This window comes from Sturnus vulgaris, chromosome 1 (genome assembly GCF_052056855.1).
Source record: "Sturnus vulgaris isolate bStuVul1 chromosome 1, bStuVul1.hap1, whole genome shotgun sequence".
NCBI classification, from domain to species: domain Eukaryota; kingdom Metazoa; phylum Chordata; class Aves; order Passeriformes; family Sturnidae; genus Sturnus; species Sturnus vulgaris.
In genome coordinates this window covers 30,174,396-30,193,148 of record NC_142243.1, presented here as the reverse complement: position 1 = coordinate 30,193,148, position 18,753 = coordinate 30,174,396, and the positions used below count along the sequence as shown (strand labels likewise).

Below are 18,753 nucleotides of genomic sequence, written 5' to 3'. Positions count from 1 at the left end.
AGAATTTCACAATTTTCTGGATAGCAACTGCCATTTTATTCTGTATTGTCACTTTTCCTTTGAAGCAATGCTACTCAGAAAATTGCTCATATGACTAGTATTTTTCTGATGTTCTGAAGAGAAGATGCAGACATATGTTATTTCCTCCTGTTTTTTTGCTGAAGAACAAAAGACACTGGTAGACAAGGAACATATAGACATTTTCTTACACCTGAACCAAATTAACCAACAAGAGGTGCCTTTGATCTTAATTGAGACTACAGGCAGGATATTGATGCTACAGGCAGCAACAGCATTCACCACTTCTGTATAAGTAAACCCAGGCAAGTTTGTCTGCTTCATGCTTGGCAGAGCCTTGGAGCTGAGGCCACTTTGGACCAGCTCACTGGACAAACTCATTTGGACCAACTCACTACATCTAGCATGTATTTAAACAGACCAGCTGGCCTTCTTTCTGATAGCAAAAAATACAGTTTCCCTCATATAATAAGGCTTATACAGTACAAAAACTTCAAGTCTTCTCACTTTACCTAAATTGAATGCCACTTAATGGAATCCATACTGATATAATTTTTTTGAGGATTTAGAAGAAACATTTATAGATAATGTAAGGGAACCCAGAAAAGCACTTTTCAATCCCTGCCCTTTCCTCCTCCCTCTTCCCTCCCACTCTCCCAGAAAATTCTCAGAGAGAAAGAGAGGAGATATTTGTGGGACCAGGGGGAATACTCTCACTAATGCACTAATCCCAAGGTACCTCATGGTGTTAGAAACTACAGCTCTTTCTGGTGCAGTTTCAGCTACTATTTGGTTAGAAATGTGATCTGGTGTTGGCTCTGGGTAGCTTGGAGGAATCCTGTCTCTTTTATATTACTCTATCCCTGTTCTTCCTTTACACTCAACAAAATAGAGGAAATTTGATAGACTTCGAAGAGAGAGAAAATTGGATGTCAACACTTAGAGATCAACTGAATTGAATGTGACTGGAAGGACTCAATCCACAAATAAAAGTACCAGACTTGTTCAGGAGTATCATCAGGTAGGCTGTTTTAAAATGAGAAACACTCTTCTGCAAGAGGGTTACACTTATAACTTAAAGACTGAAGCCAAATAAAGGGTTGGAGAGAACTAAGGCTTAGGGAAATATGAAGCCAAATATGACACGTTGAGGACAACAGGAATTTTTTTTCTGGTTTCAGTAGTATGAAAAAATAGTTTTATACATAAAATTAAAAGGGAAGCATCTTCATCTAGAAAGAACTTTAAGTATTAAGGAATCAATGTCACAAATAAGAAGTTTAATAAAGTACAAAAATAGTAAAATAATCTGTATTAAAACAATATTTGAAAAAAACCCATGATGCTCAGAAGATACTGTATCAACTTCAGAGGAACTCAAGTAATAATAGTACAAAAAGGATACACATTCCATTCATGGACACAATGAGGAAAAAAGGATAAGGAAAAAAGGAAAAACAAAAAGTTCTAAAAAATGACTGGACACAACACCACAGAGTTCAGGAATAACATGACTTCTGCAGAAATGTTTCACTGTCCTTTTTATTTATTTATTTTGCAAGATAAGAATAGTGAACAGTAAAGCACTTGAAATCTCAGAAATCTCAGAAATCTCAGACTGAAAAACAAAATATGAAAATGCGGATATATTGCAATATGATTTAATATTTTACTTAGGCTTCCATTGACTTCATGGAACCAATATTTCTCCTAACAGATTGTATTTGATATCTGCAAAAGAAGTGTAGATTTTTGTGTTCTTTGATCAATCATAACTCCTTCAGTGGTGCATACGGAAGAAGCCTTTTATCTGTGGCAGGGATTTTACAGCAGAAAGGCAATCCCACTCAGCCCAAGAGAGTCATATTGACACACTGATATTCCATTTGCCAATACAATCACTCGCACCAACTCTTCATGTTGTCGGGACCTCTGAAGAAGGACTGAGAAAAAAATCAAGGTGAAATTTGGGATTTAACTGAAAAGCATCTGAAAATTACATTTTGACATTTCTGAATTTGCCTTTCCCCAGTGAACTTATGTCCCTGTCCTTCTCTTGAAAAACTGAAGTGGTCACACCTTCTTTAATAATTTTTGGATCCTCTTTGGAGTGATAAATTGGATAGTCTCCTCAACAGCATGGAACAAGAAAGACTTCTCCTATCATATGCTACAGCAATAAAAAAGAAAGCTGTTTCTCATTATTGGCTGGTCCATCCTTATATAGTTAGTTGTCATGGAAACTTAGATTGATTCTAATTTCAAGAAAATGTAAGAATGAACTTAATCATATAGTTCCTTCTTCTAATGTCCATCTCAATTTACAGAGTTGGAACTAGCAACAAAAACATACCTAAGCATGATTTCCAGTTCTAGATTTATTTTTGTTGCACTTCTGTCTCAGAGTGAAAATCAAAATATTATAATTTAGACTGGAAACTTCAGTAAAATGATTGTGAAGTTTCAGGAAACATTGAAATAAATGTAAGTAAAATGTATATTCAAATCAACTTCACTTAAAAATAAAATAAAATAGTTATTTCAGCTTTGATATCTTGATTTCACAATATATAGGTATCACAAAATTCAAATTCTTCACTCCATTCAAAAATTGGACCTTTTAATGAGGCCAAAATATTTTTAGCAAAACATTAGTTTCCCAAGTATTTCAGAAACCCCATCAGGACGTCATAATAATTTCTCTCCTAAGGATCTGACTACTTTAGTCAGCTTTACTGTACTTACTGCAATTAAATTACCATTACTTTATGAAATACTTTCGTCATACTTGAAATTGCCAACAGATCTTGTAAACTATTCAAGGGATTAGTTAAAAGCAGCACTTTTCATGCTGCTACCTTTGGATTACCAACAGTCTCCAAAACACTGAACAATAGCCTTTTGGCAGTGAGTTCTTCAATTCCAGTTGCCAATCTAGACTTAAACACATGGAATTTTACACCAGCTGATAAATTTGGCATACAATTCTCATCTACTCTTCATTAAAATAACCTTTCCAACATGAAATTGCCAAACCTCTCATAGGAGGTGTGCAATTACAGTGAATAGGAGGAAGTTTTTATCATTGCTAATACATGGGAGATGATCCAGCAGATTTTTAAGTTGTGACCCCCTCAAGAAAGGTTAGAAGACTCTTGGCAACTAAGCAAAAATAATTTTTCAGCCTTTCAGCACAAACAGCTAAGGAAAAAATTACTTACTAAATTTGTATTTTTTGTACTGTGTTGCTGTAAGATACTTCAGTCTTTGGAAGAAGAAACAGAATCCTCAGTCAGTGTAGTGTCAAGGGAATGTACAGAACGGCTGTATATATAATCACCCAATTTGCAGTCCTAATTTAAAGACTTTTTGACTTTTTTTAATTCATAAGATCAATCATATAATATTTAAAATTTAATTTTTATTTTCTCAATTATTGGATACTTCATGTCTTTTTCCTTTTTTTTTATCCAGCTCTGCATACTTGATGGACACTATTAGTCAAGTAGTTTTTCAATGAGTTCCCTCTACATTCAAATAAATCATTTGTATTTTTTATATTATTTACTCAAGTTAGATTCAAAATATATTGAAGTAGGAAAACTATAAATTTAAATTTTATGTCATAGCTGTTAAATTGTTAGCAAATTTTTTTTATATATCTTGAATTCTAAAATATTTGAGCTTTTAATTGGAAATCTTTAAAATTAATTCCAACCTCAAACATCAGTTGGTGCTCTGACACTGGGAATACTGGCAACCTGTCAGTCCAAGTGAAAACCCAGTCAGGAAGGAAATAGTTATCTTTGAAGAGACTTGACTGTGAAATGAGAACTGGTAAATCTTACTTGCTACAATAAAAAGTAATCCAGCTTTCCCATCACCTCGTTGCAGTGCTTTCTTCACCAAGAAAAGCAATGATAGAGATGAGGAGCATCAAAGATAAAAGAGGGCTTAAAAATAAGCTCATCCTGCCAAGGCTGATATATTCATCTCCCTCTGGCTGTATTCCATTCTCTTTAAGTTCCATTGAATCACCAAAGAAGACCTCTAGTCCGATCATGAAGAAAAAAAAAAAAGCTGTGACTAAACCAACAAATTAGAAGTACTCTAGCTTGTAATCTAAGTTCTCTTTTTAGCAGGATTGCTCGCTATTGATTAGTGCAGCTCAAGAATGTTTAAGGAAGCTGCTTTAATTCTAGAATACTCAGAATTTCTTTAATTCATGCAGATATTGTACAGTTAAAAAGCATTTAGAATGGAAAACCACTGTTATTTCAACAGCTACAGGGTACACACGGAACTTCAAATTTGATTCTGTTTCTAATTGCAAATGAATTAAAATCCTGATAAATTTCTTCAGACTTGTGCTTCCTTGAAGAGTTCCTACATTCTCGTTCCATAAGTTAAAAAAATGCAATTAGAATTATTTTTAAATTCAAAATCCCAAATAATTGGAAATAATTATTTACTATTGAGGGAATAAAGATTATTATTCATACTAATTCGATTAAAAAATGGTGTTCCAGCCTTGGCTTTTGTTTAACTTGTTTTACATGCATTCTTGTTATCAATTCATTTTATATATGCATACTTAATATAGATTAAATTGTAGGCTCTTTACAGATTAAAAAGGAAATATATATCAGCAAAGAATAGACCTCAAGGAATTTAAAGTTTGGTTCAAATAAACATGGGGTTTTTTCTAATGTTTATTTCAACCTAATCTATGCAAGGTCACCCTACTATCAGAATATCCTGTTATAGAATCTCTGTTTCTAATTCCAGGATGAAAAGTTTCACAAAGTTCTGTCTTAACCCATTTAAAACCCTGTTAAAAGTGATTTTTTTCTTTTTATTCCAGAGTTGGACTGAGGCTATAAGTTTCTTTCAGTGTTTATCCAGAGGAATTTCATCATGCCCTCGGTAAATCATTGTAGTCTTGCCTCTCTCATTTCATTGGCTTTTTGGTTTCCATCTGTTTTCTCTCATCTTTTCTTCTACTCTGCCTCATCTACATTCTCCTTTTACTCTGGTTTCTCTCATCTGCTTGCTCTTTACTATTAGCCCAACCCTCTATTATCCCCTTTACTTCCCAGTTATCTCAGAGAGGACAGAATGCATGAGACTCAAGAGTTTCATTCTGAGAGATGATGATCACTCTAACTTCTTTTTTTTGACCTTCAAACTTGAATTGCTTTCCTTTTAATGCAGCTTTAAGACCGTCCTGGATGTCTTCGCTGACCTAAGCATGTTACTTCTCTGAAAGTTGTCTAAGGTACATTGTGCTGTTATTCCTGGAAACATAAATTTCTACAGGGCCCATTTGTGCTTTTCCCAGAAAACTGTAACTCCCTAGTGTCCTACCTGCACACAGGTTAGCACAATATCATGTTACTTACTTTAGTAATCTCTGGAGGGAAACTCCAAATATTTTATTTTTGCATCTTATTGTATCTGTTGCAGAATACTCATGAAGAAAAGGTTAGACATGCATTTAAAACCCTTTAGAATCACAAGCCAAATATATACATTATTCCATCACTGAAAATGGCTTAACATGGTGGCTTAATACCCTACAGCTATCTTTGTGACAACATGAATGGCACAACTTCCTGTTCTAAAGGAGAAATCTAGCCACTGATGATCAGAGATAATCAATCCTTAAACTGAATTCAGTCAGAAACTTCCAGCTTGAAGCTATTTGTTTTCCTTCTTAATAAAGACAAATTCTCGACAAATGTCTCTAACAGTACAGCAAGTTGCTGATCTTCCAGAAGTGCTCATATGGTCTCACTTCCTGGGCCTTCATTGTTTCTCACATTTGTGCATTTTACCTTGCCATCTCTGTGATCCATCTGAAGATGCAATGCCAGACACTTAGGCAAAGACCATCAGGTGCATCATTTAAAGGATGCATGCAGCATTAGTCACAGAATTACTTGCACATTTCTATGTGTCAGGCTTGGGACCACTGGTCGGACCCTTAACTGAACTACCAACTCCAGTGAAGTCCCCTATGCTACGTCCTTTTCCCTTGGGACAGGTTCCAGTAAAAGGCATGTCCTCCGGTTGAACATCCCTGAAGTAGGAAAACACCATTTATGTTACCACCTCTGCCCATGTGCTAGCAGAAAACTGCATCAGTCAAAGCTTTAATTCCTCAAACTCTGCCTTTCTCCTCATCCAAGGATATGTTTTCAAGCATTCCCCTAAGCAGGGACAAACAGTAACATTCTTGCTCTTCCCAGGGTGAGTGGAAGAGAAAACTCAATACAAATCAGCAACCTGCTGTGGAGGATATTTCTGGAAACTCCAGAGACTTCTACAACATCCCAGTGGCTAGAAATGAGGTTTAGAGACATAGTTTGCATGTTGCCTAAATTACACAGTCTCTATCTCTTTCCTGTGATTGTGAAAGAGATTTATGAAACCTTTTGCGAATGGTTTGAATCAGAGACTGGAGAAAGGACTGTACCTCTGACAGAAGTTAGCTGATTTTAATTTTAACAAATAAAAGTAACAGTATTATACCATGTCATTTCAAATGGCATGACATATCAAACATGACATATCACACTCCATGACATATCAAACTCGTTTTTCAAGACTATAACAATGTTTAAAACTGAGATGCTTAATCTGGACCTCTGTCACAGTAAAAGCTACTACTGAAAAATATAACTTGTCCTTCATGCTTTCAGAAATTATCTGTTCTAAAGGCTGGCATCTGTACCACAGCCAAAGCAGTGTTCATCTTTCAATGAAATGCCAGAGTCATCAAACTGAGTGATTTGGGGCTGCTCTCCTCATAAGTAAATAGTCAAGACAGCATTTTTGGAAGGCAGCCACTGGAGTGTACTATATTACAGAATAAATCACACTGAAAAGATGCTCCCTGTCAAGTTGCAGATACTTTTAAAAAGATCAGTTACAGAAACCATCATATTTATGTGACTATTTCTACCTTTGTTAGTGACACAAGCTTATTTCACATACATTGTAAGATCCTAGATGAGTTCCCTGAAGATTTCACACAGATCACAATACCACAAGATCTTAAATCTCGTGGAGAGGTCTCATTTTTTATAGTACAATGAAGTACAATTAAGGCATGATCTTCCTCTGACAGGTCTGAAACTATGTCCATCCCAGCTCCTTAGGGAGTGTGTTGAAATTTAGCCATTTAAAAGATCTCTAGTCAGTGTTTCAACTGCTCTGAACTCTCATAAATATTACCAGCTCTAAATTTCTGGAAAGGGTCCCCGTTGAGGGGTAGTGGCTTCAGAAGTATATAGTACAACCTGACTAAAACACAACCTCATCCTAGGTTCTTGTTCTCATGTATTTTGGTTTAAGTGCAGCCAACAATCCTGTCTATGGAAGGTGCAATGCAAGGATATAACAGAAAGTATACAACTGAAGTGGTAAACCTCCCACTTCATCAATAAACTTAAAGAGAGACCTTGCCTAGGGATATGACTACAACGCATGCTACAGCTACATGCAGAGCTGTGTAGGTTTGAAATGAGTGAATATGGATACTGAAAAACTCTTGTCAGGGGGACTCAGTCTTTTACATGCTATTTTATACTACTAAGAAAAGGTAATTTGTGTCAGCACAGTATATTAGTCTCTATAAAGCTTCTTCCAGCCTGAAAGATTAGTTGGGGACAGATATAAACTACTTAGAGTGTGTGTGTTTATATTTTGTCACTGTTCAGTAAAGACAAAATCAATAAGCATGGGTAGCTCATGAAAATTCTTCAGACATTGCATAACTAGCTTAAAGCTGGACTGGACATGTTTACACTTTCTTTGCAGGTATAGAAGTATAAGCATGCTCTGAAACACTGGCTTAGAATATCCCTAATCATATATGGATGGAACCATGCTTAAATGAATTTTCCCTCAAGTATGTAAATAAATATTAACTAGAATAGAGATACATATAACCAAGAATGGCATCAAAATACAGATGTAAACAGCTTACAATATACTGTAGGAGTCTCTATGGGAGCTGAGGGTCTAAACTCCCACTGTATTACATGGAGGCAAATCATTCTGTTCAATTACCTACATGAAGATGTCTAGTGGCTTTTGGGAATTAGGGGAACCCTTCCTGGACACCTGAACAATGTCCCAGAGATCCTCTGCTATAGCTGCCAGCCCCAGCAGTAACCTCAGCTCCTCCAGTGTTTGCAAACTGAATCAAGGCCCTGGTCAGTAGAGACAGTGAAATCTAGGAATTTATTCAGACAACCAATGCATATCCCTGGTTAAGGGTGAGCCACACAGCTTTTTCAGTTGTGCTGACCTAACTGAGCTGTATCACCCAGATCTGCACACTGGGAAAGCAGACACCTTGCTGACATGCAGACGCCTACATTGTAGGGATGCGGTTGGATTTCTGAATTTGAGCCTGAATTTCTCTCTGTTTATATAGTAGTTTTTAGCCATTGCCCAGTGTGAAATGAGAAGCCAACAATCACAATTTCCTCAATATTATTCAGTCATTCAAGCTAAAAGCTCCCGCAGAGAAAACATTCTAGGAAGCCTTCCATTAACACTATTCTCCACCCAGTCTTAGGGCAATGGGGCAGAGAAATTGTCCTGGGTAGAGAGCATAGGAACTCAAGCTTTTTTTTTCAAATATAAAGTCATCTTTTCTCATGCTCAGAGCAGAAAGGACATAGGAAAGTGAATCAGATTTGTATAATCAAATTTTTGAAATAAGATCTGAAAATGTAGGGCTGCATTCCACATTTTCCTTCAGGGCCCTAATGCAAATTATTTCTACAAAGCAGGCTGAACCTTCTGTTTCCTCTCAACAGCTTGTACATTGCTACCTTTCAGTGCAAAAGTCATAGTGTGATCTGGGGAGCTAATACTATTATACTAAGTTATAACAACCTAGAGTTTACTAAGAATAATAATATTCACAAGCAGCACGGACAACACAGGACTTAGCACTTTGCTAATTCCACAATCTTTACACAACCTAGTATGCCACAAACTGTAGTTACACAATAGATTCCATTAAATAAAAAATACATGTGTTTTTTCATTTAAGTTTTGTAAATTATTAGTTCATTAAGACATCTAGAATAGGATTGACTACTAACTGAAAATAATGCTTCATGTTACAGTTAGAATTGAATTTCACTTCTGAAAAAAATATTTTAAGCACAATAATAAATATAATAAAATGGGAGGTCTTTTAAATTTTTAAAGAAATATTGAATTTGTGTGTATTTTTCTGTTTTTTATTACAGAACTATCAAGCAGTGTAGTTCTTTCGGAATACTTACATATGAATTAAATTAAGGAAACAGAGCTATTAGGAGAAAATATGCAACTAAAACCACTCAGTTTTTCTTAATCCTATATCTGACCTTGTTAACAAGCAGGTGCAAGACTTCACACTATAACCAAGAACAATAAAGAAGCATGCTGTCCTCATTTTTCCTCTAATTGTCCTTTCGTCTAAATCATGTTGGTTCTCATTGGTTTTATGCGATATTCACCAGTATTACCTTTTGTTCTTTTCAAGTTTATTGTAGTCATAGAAATAGGAGTACAATCCTTTGATCTCTCATATCACACAAAAGTAATCTATGAGAATATAGCATATGCCAGAGTATGAGAAATGTATCCCAGTTGAATTCCTTAGTCAAAAGAGTTATGTACCTATGGCATCCTCTGTGAAAGTTCTCTGCAGTGAATTATTCCTACTGTTGTTAGTGAGTACAGCAATGAAAAGGCACAGTCAAAGAGCCACATGTATATACCTTAGTACGTAATGTCCTTATTAACTCTTCCTTTATTCTTTACCAGGGTAAAAGATATCTAAAAGCCATCTATAGTTATATAAGAAGTTAAAGCAGCATCCAATTAAATGGTTTTTATTTATGGCATTTATCTTCAAGTTACCCTCTTGTTATCAAACAGTGTAAAAAAACAGGTAATGAACAACAGAACATAGTTCTGCATCTAAAAGTGACTTACTCTACCCAAGTGGTTCAATTTAACTCTTCTTTACACATTCTAAAATAATACAAAGGAAGAATAATGAAAAGCAGAATCAAAATCTACTCTTAAATCTTAGAAGGAAAGCAGATGGATTTTCTATCTGAAAACGTTTACAGGAAAGCAGACTGGTACATACAAGGATGCCATCTAACAGTCATTTTTTTTTAATCTGCCATTTTAAAGATGCAACAAATTCACAGAAGTAGTGAAAGTAATGAAACCCAACATTTACTCTTTGCTCAGCCACTGATTTCCTGTGTGGTCTATACAGTGTTTTAAAAATACACAACATCATTACATCAGATAATGGCTACTTTATGAATTTTTTTTTTACTTCCTTTTATTAAATTGCAGATTTAAAAGCAATTGTAAGCAAGGTGGAAATCATGAAAGTGCACACTCCCCAGTTTCTCATTTAAAAAAACCAAAACCACCCTTTTTAATAATAAGCAATGTACTACCTTAAAAACATGATTGGAAACTTTGGAAATAAGTGATTTAAGCATCTGGGGAATTTTTTCCTGTAATAAAATGCTTCCTCAGTCACTATCCCTTGCTTGATTTACACTATCCATGTAAGCTTGACTTTACAAAGTTTGTGGGAAGATGTGCAAAGGTCAAATTAAATCACCTGTAGATTTTATCATTTTATTTCTTCTGCTGAAAAGATCATTAGGCATATGTGCAAGGTATCCACTAAATCACTAATAGATCACCTAACCTCACTTCTGCCAGACAAAAAGTCTTTTCCAATATACTATAATATTATTAAACCATCATATATGATCCTCTTAATTACATTACCCTGTCTAAAATGTGAATGCAGCTGAAAGTACAGTCAGACAAGGATCATGATTTATAATGATGGGCTATGATTAATAGTCCAAACTACCTCTTAGAAAGCATGGTATCAAAAAGGACATTTGTTTTTTACATTATAAAAAATGAGAGGAAACAAAATCTTATATTTAATAAGGATCAAAATGTCTGCCCATCTGGAAATGCTGCCTATAGGAACCCTCATACTCTCCCACTATGATACTTACATCACTGTTTTCTCACAAAACAATCTTTTGTATTAGAAGGGAAATTATTGTTTTCCAATAATTGTGATGAATTATGATGACTTGAAAAGTTATTTTCTCAGCTCAGAGAGAGACTCATTAGTGCTAATAAAATACACACCGAGATATAACTTAGCTCCTTGTGATGATGGCTATGAGTTTAACAGGTTAAAATTTCACAAAATGATGATAAAAATATTAAAACCTGCAGCTTCTCTTTAAAGCATATAACGAATTTGCCATTCTACTAATAGAAAACATGTTAAAGTGACAGGTCACATGAAAGAGAAGAAAAACAAGAAGTCTTCAGGGTTCTTAAATATGAGTCCTTTGTGTAAAAATTTTTGAGCTACATATACATAAAATTCGTGTTTTAACAAATATTATATACATCTATTACTTATAAATATATTTTTAAATCTAAATATTATATTTATATTATTTATAAAATAACACAAGTTGGAACTATCTCCATCTACAGAAGCCTTCTTAATGAAAAAGAGTTGCCTTTAAGGAAAGGGCTGAATACTCTACGGAATGTATGATTCTAATTTTTATGAAGGAATCCCAGACATTTTTAAGATTTAAGAAAAACAGAAACACTAGTTCCATGAAAATAATCCCAAAAAACAATCAAAATTTCACAGAAAATGTACAAACAAAAATCCAAAATAAAATTTCACAGAGTAGACATTAACAGGACTGATTTTTCAGTCTTTTTAAATTTGCCTTCTGAGCTCATTGAAAAAAAAAGCTTTTAATCTTGATCTGAATTACAGTCCCACTAGAAACTAATTTCCATCAATATTTCTTTTATTAAGTGCTAGTGTTGCTAATATGGAATCTGGCACAAATGGATCAATATTATATGCTTTCATTAGTCTCATGAGGTCCAATCCTGCAAACATGAATGTACACATGTAACTTTACTCTGGCTAGTAGCCTAATTGACTTATTAATGATTTAATATGTACATATATTCATTTAAGCAGTTGCAGGATCTGTCCCAGTTTTCCTGACAGCAGTCTTCCCAGGCACCTCAGTGGCCCCAGACTGTGGATCCTGAGAGACACCTCTCCTGCTACAGGGTGTCTAGATCTGAAAACCAATTCATGCACAGAAGTTCAGCTTCATCTTTTTCCAGCAGCACCACCAGCTGGAGCAGCTAAAGAGATTAGACCAAATTCTGAAAGCAATTATCCTGAAGAGAATAATTCAGAACTAACATTGCTAAAATACCTCAATTGTTGCTTGCCCTAACAGAACTTCACAGGAGCTTTTCTGTGTTTGGAGAGCCCGTTACAAGTTACCCTGAAGATATCAGGCTGGCTGTAAGGAGTCAGTTCTGTAGGGTGTCAGGTCTGCAAACACACCATAGGGGTTTCCTCACTTATTCCCACTTCAAAGAAGCATTAAGAACAATTTCTCTTTATTACAGTTTTTAACTAGATTTCTTTCCCCTGTGATGATTAATTAGGCGTTTGTTACAATTTGCTTTCTTTCCACCTCTAAGAATAAATGTACCCTTCTGCTAATCAGACACAAACAAAATGTTTTGAAAAGTAATCACTTGCTAAAAAAAATGGAAATTGGGCTTCTGTGTTGTGAGGAATGTACACACATAGCACAGTGAAATTTAACACGGGTAAACGATCTGACTACCTCAAAGTGAAGTTTTTGCCTTCCTACAGTGGCCTTTCACCCTGCCCTTTCCTCCAATCTGAGGAGAGCTGATGTTGATGGAACATATAATGGCTCCTTTCCTGTGTAGTAAAGTCAGCAATAAAGCTCAGTAATTAAGGTGACTGGGGAGGCCCAGCCCAGCAGGCTAGTGGTGTGGCGAACACTTTCAGAACTTCAAACAATATCAAAGTCACTGAAAAACGGGCCTAGTTCAGGACTGGTTTGAATTAAGCCTCACTTCCACACGCACTTTTCAAATCCAAGCTCAAACAAGAAAGCCAAGGCCTTCTGGATTTCATTAGAGCCAATTATCTTATCTGTTTCATCTCAGGCCTGACCCTAAGGCTGGCAAACAGCTATTCAGTGCATTTGTGTGGTTGTTTGAGAAAGCCTCCAGCCAGCCAATGGCCTGAGGAACCTCTAATTAAAACACAGTTGCCCCCTGCCTCTAGTGATTAAATATTTTCAAGCTTTTGTAAATAATTTTTCCATTCTTTGCCCCAAGCCTCAGAGGTCCAATACATGCAGTAATTTATTTAGTTTGTCAAAGAATACTGCTGGAAATAAAACTATAATAGAAACTTAGGAAACTCTTATATCTTGCCTAACTTCTGCAAGTGACATTCTACAAGCTTGCACAACATCTATACTGTTTCTTATGTAATTAAGCCTTAAAAACTTCATTGTGTTTGAAGCGATACAGTGTACAACAGGCCCTGCATTTTGTTGATGATCATCATGTTTCCTCAGATGTCAAAAAGATATATATGTATGCTCATGGGCTTCATGAGAACATAGATGCTGCAGATGTGATGCTGAGAGATATCTGCGGTTCTGAGATGGATGGACACTTCTGAGAGGCTGGGTCACACTTAGAAAGCCTGTTTGGGAAAGATTGAATCCTACCAGCAGCTTACTTTTGGAACTGAAGAACAGCTCCAGAATACAGATCCATGTCACCACGTCCCAAATAAATTCTAGTAATTAAAATTTGCATGAAAGACATCTGGGCTAGAGGAGACTTAATCCCTCCATCTCCCTTTCTCAAACCTTGGGAAGCCTCTGACTTTTGCATGAGATCAGAGAACCTGATTCTAGCTTGGTTCTAGCCTTGATACCACACAGTGCTCCACTCAAGTCATCCTGTGCCTCACATGCAGACAATGTCACCAGTATTGAGCGTGTGTATCCCTCATGCAACATGCAATGTGATGGGGAGAGGAACAACTTATATCTCCCAAAGTAACCTCTTAACTCCTTACATCTTACTATAATTCTTAACAAGAACAAACACAGTTATATCAGTAGAACACATTGGAGGTACTCTCATGAACCAAAACCAATCACATAAAACACTGCGCAGAATGAATAAAAAGATGGCTCATGTCTGTGTACTCTGTGGAGTCTTGGGGAACTGCAGGCAGAAGCTGTACATGCCAGAAAAATAGAAGCAGCCTTAGAGCCTTAGCAGTACAGGAATTTAACCACTGTTCAGCTTTGTGTGAGGCAATATAGCAAAATAGAAATGTAATAAAATATTTCAAGGAAGTTAATGAACCAGTCTTGTAGCTGTTTATGAGAACATCCTACAAGCATGAATTGTATCACACAAACAATCAGAAAACCCGTACCTGGTATCATATGGAAAATGAAATTCATAAGAGCATTCTGAGAATGACCCTGCAATAATAAACAAAATGGCTGAAGCTTAGAAATCACTTTAGGTGGTTGGAATGGTAATACATTCTGTATTTCAAAGATATGCTACAGAAAGAATTTGCAAAATTTAGACATTGCTGTGTTGTGACTTCCAACAGAGAAGGTCAAAGGTTACACAAGAACTTGCCTGACTGACAGGCAGAAAAATGGTTTTGCCTATAGAGAGTGGCAGTAGTAACAGCTTGGGGATAAGAGATTGGTAAAGTTGGGCTTCAACTAAATGCAGATTTCCTCAATTAGTATATAATAAAGTTACTATAAAATTTCATGATGTACAGAGGAAACATACCTGGAACAGTTAAGCCATTGGTCGAATTTGCATTGTGGACAAACTGCCCTGCAGAAGACCACAAAGTAGAAGATACCAAGACCAAAAGCAGGATGTCATGGAATAACTGAAGAAAGATCAAGGAGGCATATGTTGATTCTTCCAAAGGACAAGTTAAAGGAGATGTTTTATGTTAAAGTCTGGGTGGAGGCCAGGGACTATCAAGCACAGAAGTCAGGTAAAGATGAATTTTCAAGAAAAAGATCATAGGGATAAATAAAAGTGGATGACAAACAGGCTAGGAAAAATGAGGGTAAAATACAGACTCTGAGCTTTGGCTGTAAGAGGAATTTATGTTAAGAATGGTTTCAGAGGAAGACTGAGATGCTCTTTTGGAGGAGGTCTAGAATCAGAGGACAAACAGCAATATGTATGCTCAAAGGTCTGGGGGATAGAGAGGGAGAAAGGAGAGAGAAAGAAGGAGAGCTTAGCAGTACTTTTTCTTTACAATGAATCATGATTGTATTACAAGGGACAAGAACCTCTTGTGAAGAGAATGAGGGGTTAAATAGAAAAATAAGGGAAGAGAAAAGCTTATATCCCAGGTAGATCAGTAGACGAAAGAGCATGAGGGCTTGGTAACAAGCAAAAGAGCTTTCAGAAAACTCAGGTGTTTCTGAGCATCTGAGAAAAATAGATGAAGAGCAACTTTGTGATCAGAGGCATATGAAAGAACTGTGGGAAGAAAAGGGATGTTAGAGATGCTATGGAGAACCTGATGAATGATCACATTATGACTCCAAGAGAGAAATATGAAAGTGGGAAGAAGGGTGGAGGAGAGAAGAAGGGAATATTAGTAATCTTAGAAAATTATTTATACTGCTTGGTACTCCTGAAAATGTATTTCCAATATTTGAATCTTTCTATCTCTTCCAATCTACTACATTCCAAGTATTTCCAATCCAAAATTTGCTTTGCAAGACAACAAAAGACAGCATAAAAATTTCTGGGTTTGTTCAGCAAGTTTTTACATAAAGGCCAATGACTGAACACAGAGCAAATCAAAAGTGACTGAAGAACACGCATGTATATCATGAGTGTTTCAGGGCCAGTTAATACTTAGCATGGCCTATCTGGTGGAACAGAATGAGAATAAATCACTGCATTCCTGATTAGTGTGGAAATTAAAGGGTCTTCCATCTCTTATAAACTCTGCATTTCTTTTGCTGTGCTTGCAGTTTCTAACAAGAATTACACCGAAAATGATGGACAACTTTTTGAAATATTTTTTCTTTGTTGAAAAAAAATGAGGCAAATGATCAGATAATAAATTGCAATTTTCATATGCAGAGGGAATCAGTTTCCATAGAAAGTTCATCACACAGAAAGTGAAGCATCTTAATGAAGTATGAGGAATGAAAAATCCCTGTGATAGGAACTGAAGCACTTTCTGAGGTTTAACAATATATTCTTAGCAATACATTCTTAATCTGAAAACGTCTTGATTGAAGAGGTAGGAAAGTTAGACTGGATAGGTGGTAATTAGCTCCCACTCTATTAGCCTAGTAATTCAGAACTAGAATACTAACTTTTTCAAGAAATGTACTTTTTTTTTACTAAAACATAATCCTTTTTTACTAAAACATAATCCTTTCTGTATATTTGTACCTCCTCGATATTTTTCTGAGGGAGAATTCTTTTAAGCATGAGAAAAAAATAAAACAAATCCAAAACATTCCAAATATACTGACACCAAATGCATAAATTTCAGATGTGATGAGGTCAGGTTCAATCCCTTGATTTGTAGAAATGGGAGACAAGAAACTGTCTTCGCTCTTTCACAGCATCAAAGAATCACCAAGTTGGAAGAGAACTTCAAGACCAGCTTGTCCAACTGTCATCCACACACCACCATAACTACCCCTAAACCATATCTCCAAGTGCCACATCCAAGACACCTCTTGAACACTTCCAGAGACAGTGACTCTACCACCTCCCTGGGCAAATTATTCCAGTGCCAAACCACTCATTAAGTGATCTTTTTCCCCCCAGTCTCTAATCTGAACCTCCTCTTGTGCAATTTAAGGCCAAATCCAATCCCTAAGCATTGGGATTTTTCACTTAAAAATCTCTAGTTTCCTAGAGTGATGTCCTCACCAAGAGGTTAGACATGAACACTGTCATAAAAGGGTTTGAAACACAAACACTTAGTTGTTTTCTTGGAAACTTCCAATAGTTTTGGTTTTGTTCCAGTGCAGAAGAAAATCACATGTCATAACCACGGACAGTTGCTGCTTACTGGAAGTGCTGTCTTTAGTCATCTCTACTTTGGTAATGCACACCCTGCACAGGAGAGACACAGCACTAGAGTTTGGTCAATTTAGACAGTGAGAAAAAGAACCAAATAAGCTGCATCATCCCTTCAGCCCTCCTTCTATCCTCTGATAAGCATGTACACTCCTACATGCATGACACAGGAGAAATGCATCCCCAACACAGCTATTTTCAACCTGGCTTATACTGTGCTGTAATTTGTTTGTTTTCATTTTGCTTTTTTTTTTTAATTAATAATCTTGGTAACTTTATTTTAACAGCTGATATAAATATCACTGGAAGGCTTGTGGTAGGTAAGCATTATGAACCAGCTAATAAGATCTTTCAAAAGCTTACTTTGTTTCAAGACATGACAACCCATGAAAGTGCTTATATATAATCTTAAAGATTTGAGTGCTTAATTAGGTGAAATGTAGTCACAGTATTTAAGATAAAATCCTGCCACATTCACTCAGTGAAAAGCCTCTGATTTCACAAACTCTTAAGAATGATTTTTTGCGAGAAGCTACTATTTTGTATAATAGTTCTGTTTCTTAGCTATGAATTATGATGTTGTGCACAACTGAGATCTGCATAAACTAATGACACAAATGATCAATTTCCTTATAAATCCTAACCCTAGTATATTTGATCACAGGACAAAGATCCCACTTTGCATGAGTAAAAATATACACAATTGCAAGTCACTCTACAACTAAACATTTTTCTTATACTGCTTGTAAAATTAATGTCTCAGAGTCTGAAGTCTGATGGATTCCCTCACACTGGGTAATGACTTACTATCCAAGAAGCTGCACTGATTTAATGGATTACTGACGGCCCAAATAGTAATGCTAATACCACATAATGATGAGTCATAGACCTCCCTGAACTAATTCATTAGACATCTATTTTTGAGACATTTCTGTTTTCATAGTTTCAAACATCTCTCCACAGGACTTCAAAAAGTAATGAAATACTTGGAGTTAGAGTTCTAACAATATCCAGTAACAAGAATCCTCATAAGATTTTACAGCACTGAGCACAGTGCTATTCAGCATGTCACAATTTTAAAATTTGAGTCTTGCCAGATTTCTCTATTTTTCTTCAGAATTACTGCAGCTTTATTTTCTACAATACTTTTTCTATTAAAAATGCTTATTCCTTTTATGCAATTGTTGTATAGGTAAAGTGTAGCACAGACACACAAAAGAACAAAAAATATATCTCCAAAGAATTATTTGTGCAAAAGCATGAGAACATCTATAAGCACAGACATGCCCTGGAGACACTCACACAAACTAACACTGAGACACAGGTGTGTGAGCACACCAGAATCTCTCAATACTTCTTTGCAGTCCTGCTTAGATTTGAAAGCAACAAAATAAAAACTCCCATCTCTTTTTCTTCTCTAAGTATTAAAAGAAGAATAGTGGAGGTCTCATTAGCTAAGCTAGCTAAAGAAAGCATGAATAAGAACTATGTAGCTGAAAGTCCTCTGTTTCTGCTGTTCTTGAAACAACACTTCTGTCTGATTCTGGATAATGGGCTTTTAATAAAAATATCCACCAAAGGAAAACAATTAAACAATACATAAAGCACCAGGGTGCAATCTAGTGGTTCTGTTACAGTCTGGAGCTGTTCCAGCAGAGAACA

The 18,753-nt window shown here is 35.9% G+C and overlaps 1 protein-coding gene across 19 annotated transcripts in view; it reads right to left on the bottom strand.

Moving 5' to 3' along the window:
- Nucleotides 1-18,753, bottom strand: part of HDAC9 (histone deacetylase 9) — a 457,908-nt gene that overhangs the window by 69,654 nt on the left and 369,501 nt on the right. Inside the window, exon 22 of one of the 19 annotated variants that reach the window (XM_088162778.1) lies at nt 1,612-1,961. The exons of the other annotated variants lie outside the window; for them this stretch is intronic. Within the exon in view, the coding sequence (XP_088018904.1) occupies nt 1,934-1,961 (28 nt within the window). The 3' untranslated portion in view covers nt 1,612-1,933. Of the gene's footprint in view, nt 1-1,611; nt 1,962-18,753 lie in introns of those variants that run through there. 19 annotated transcript variants of the gene reach the window in all.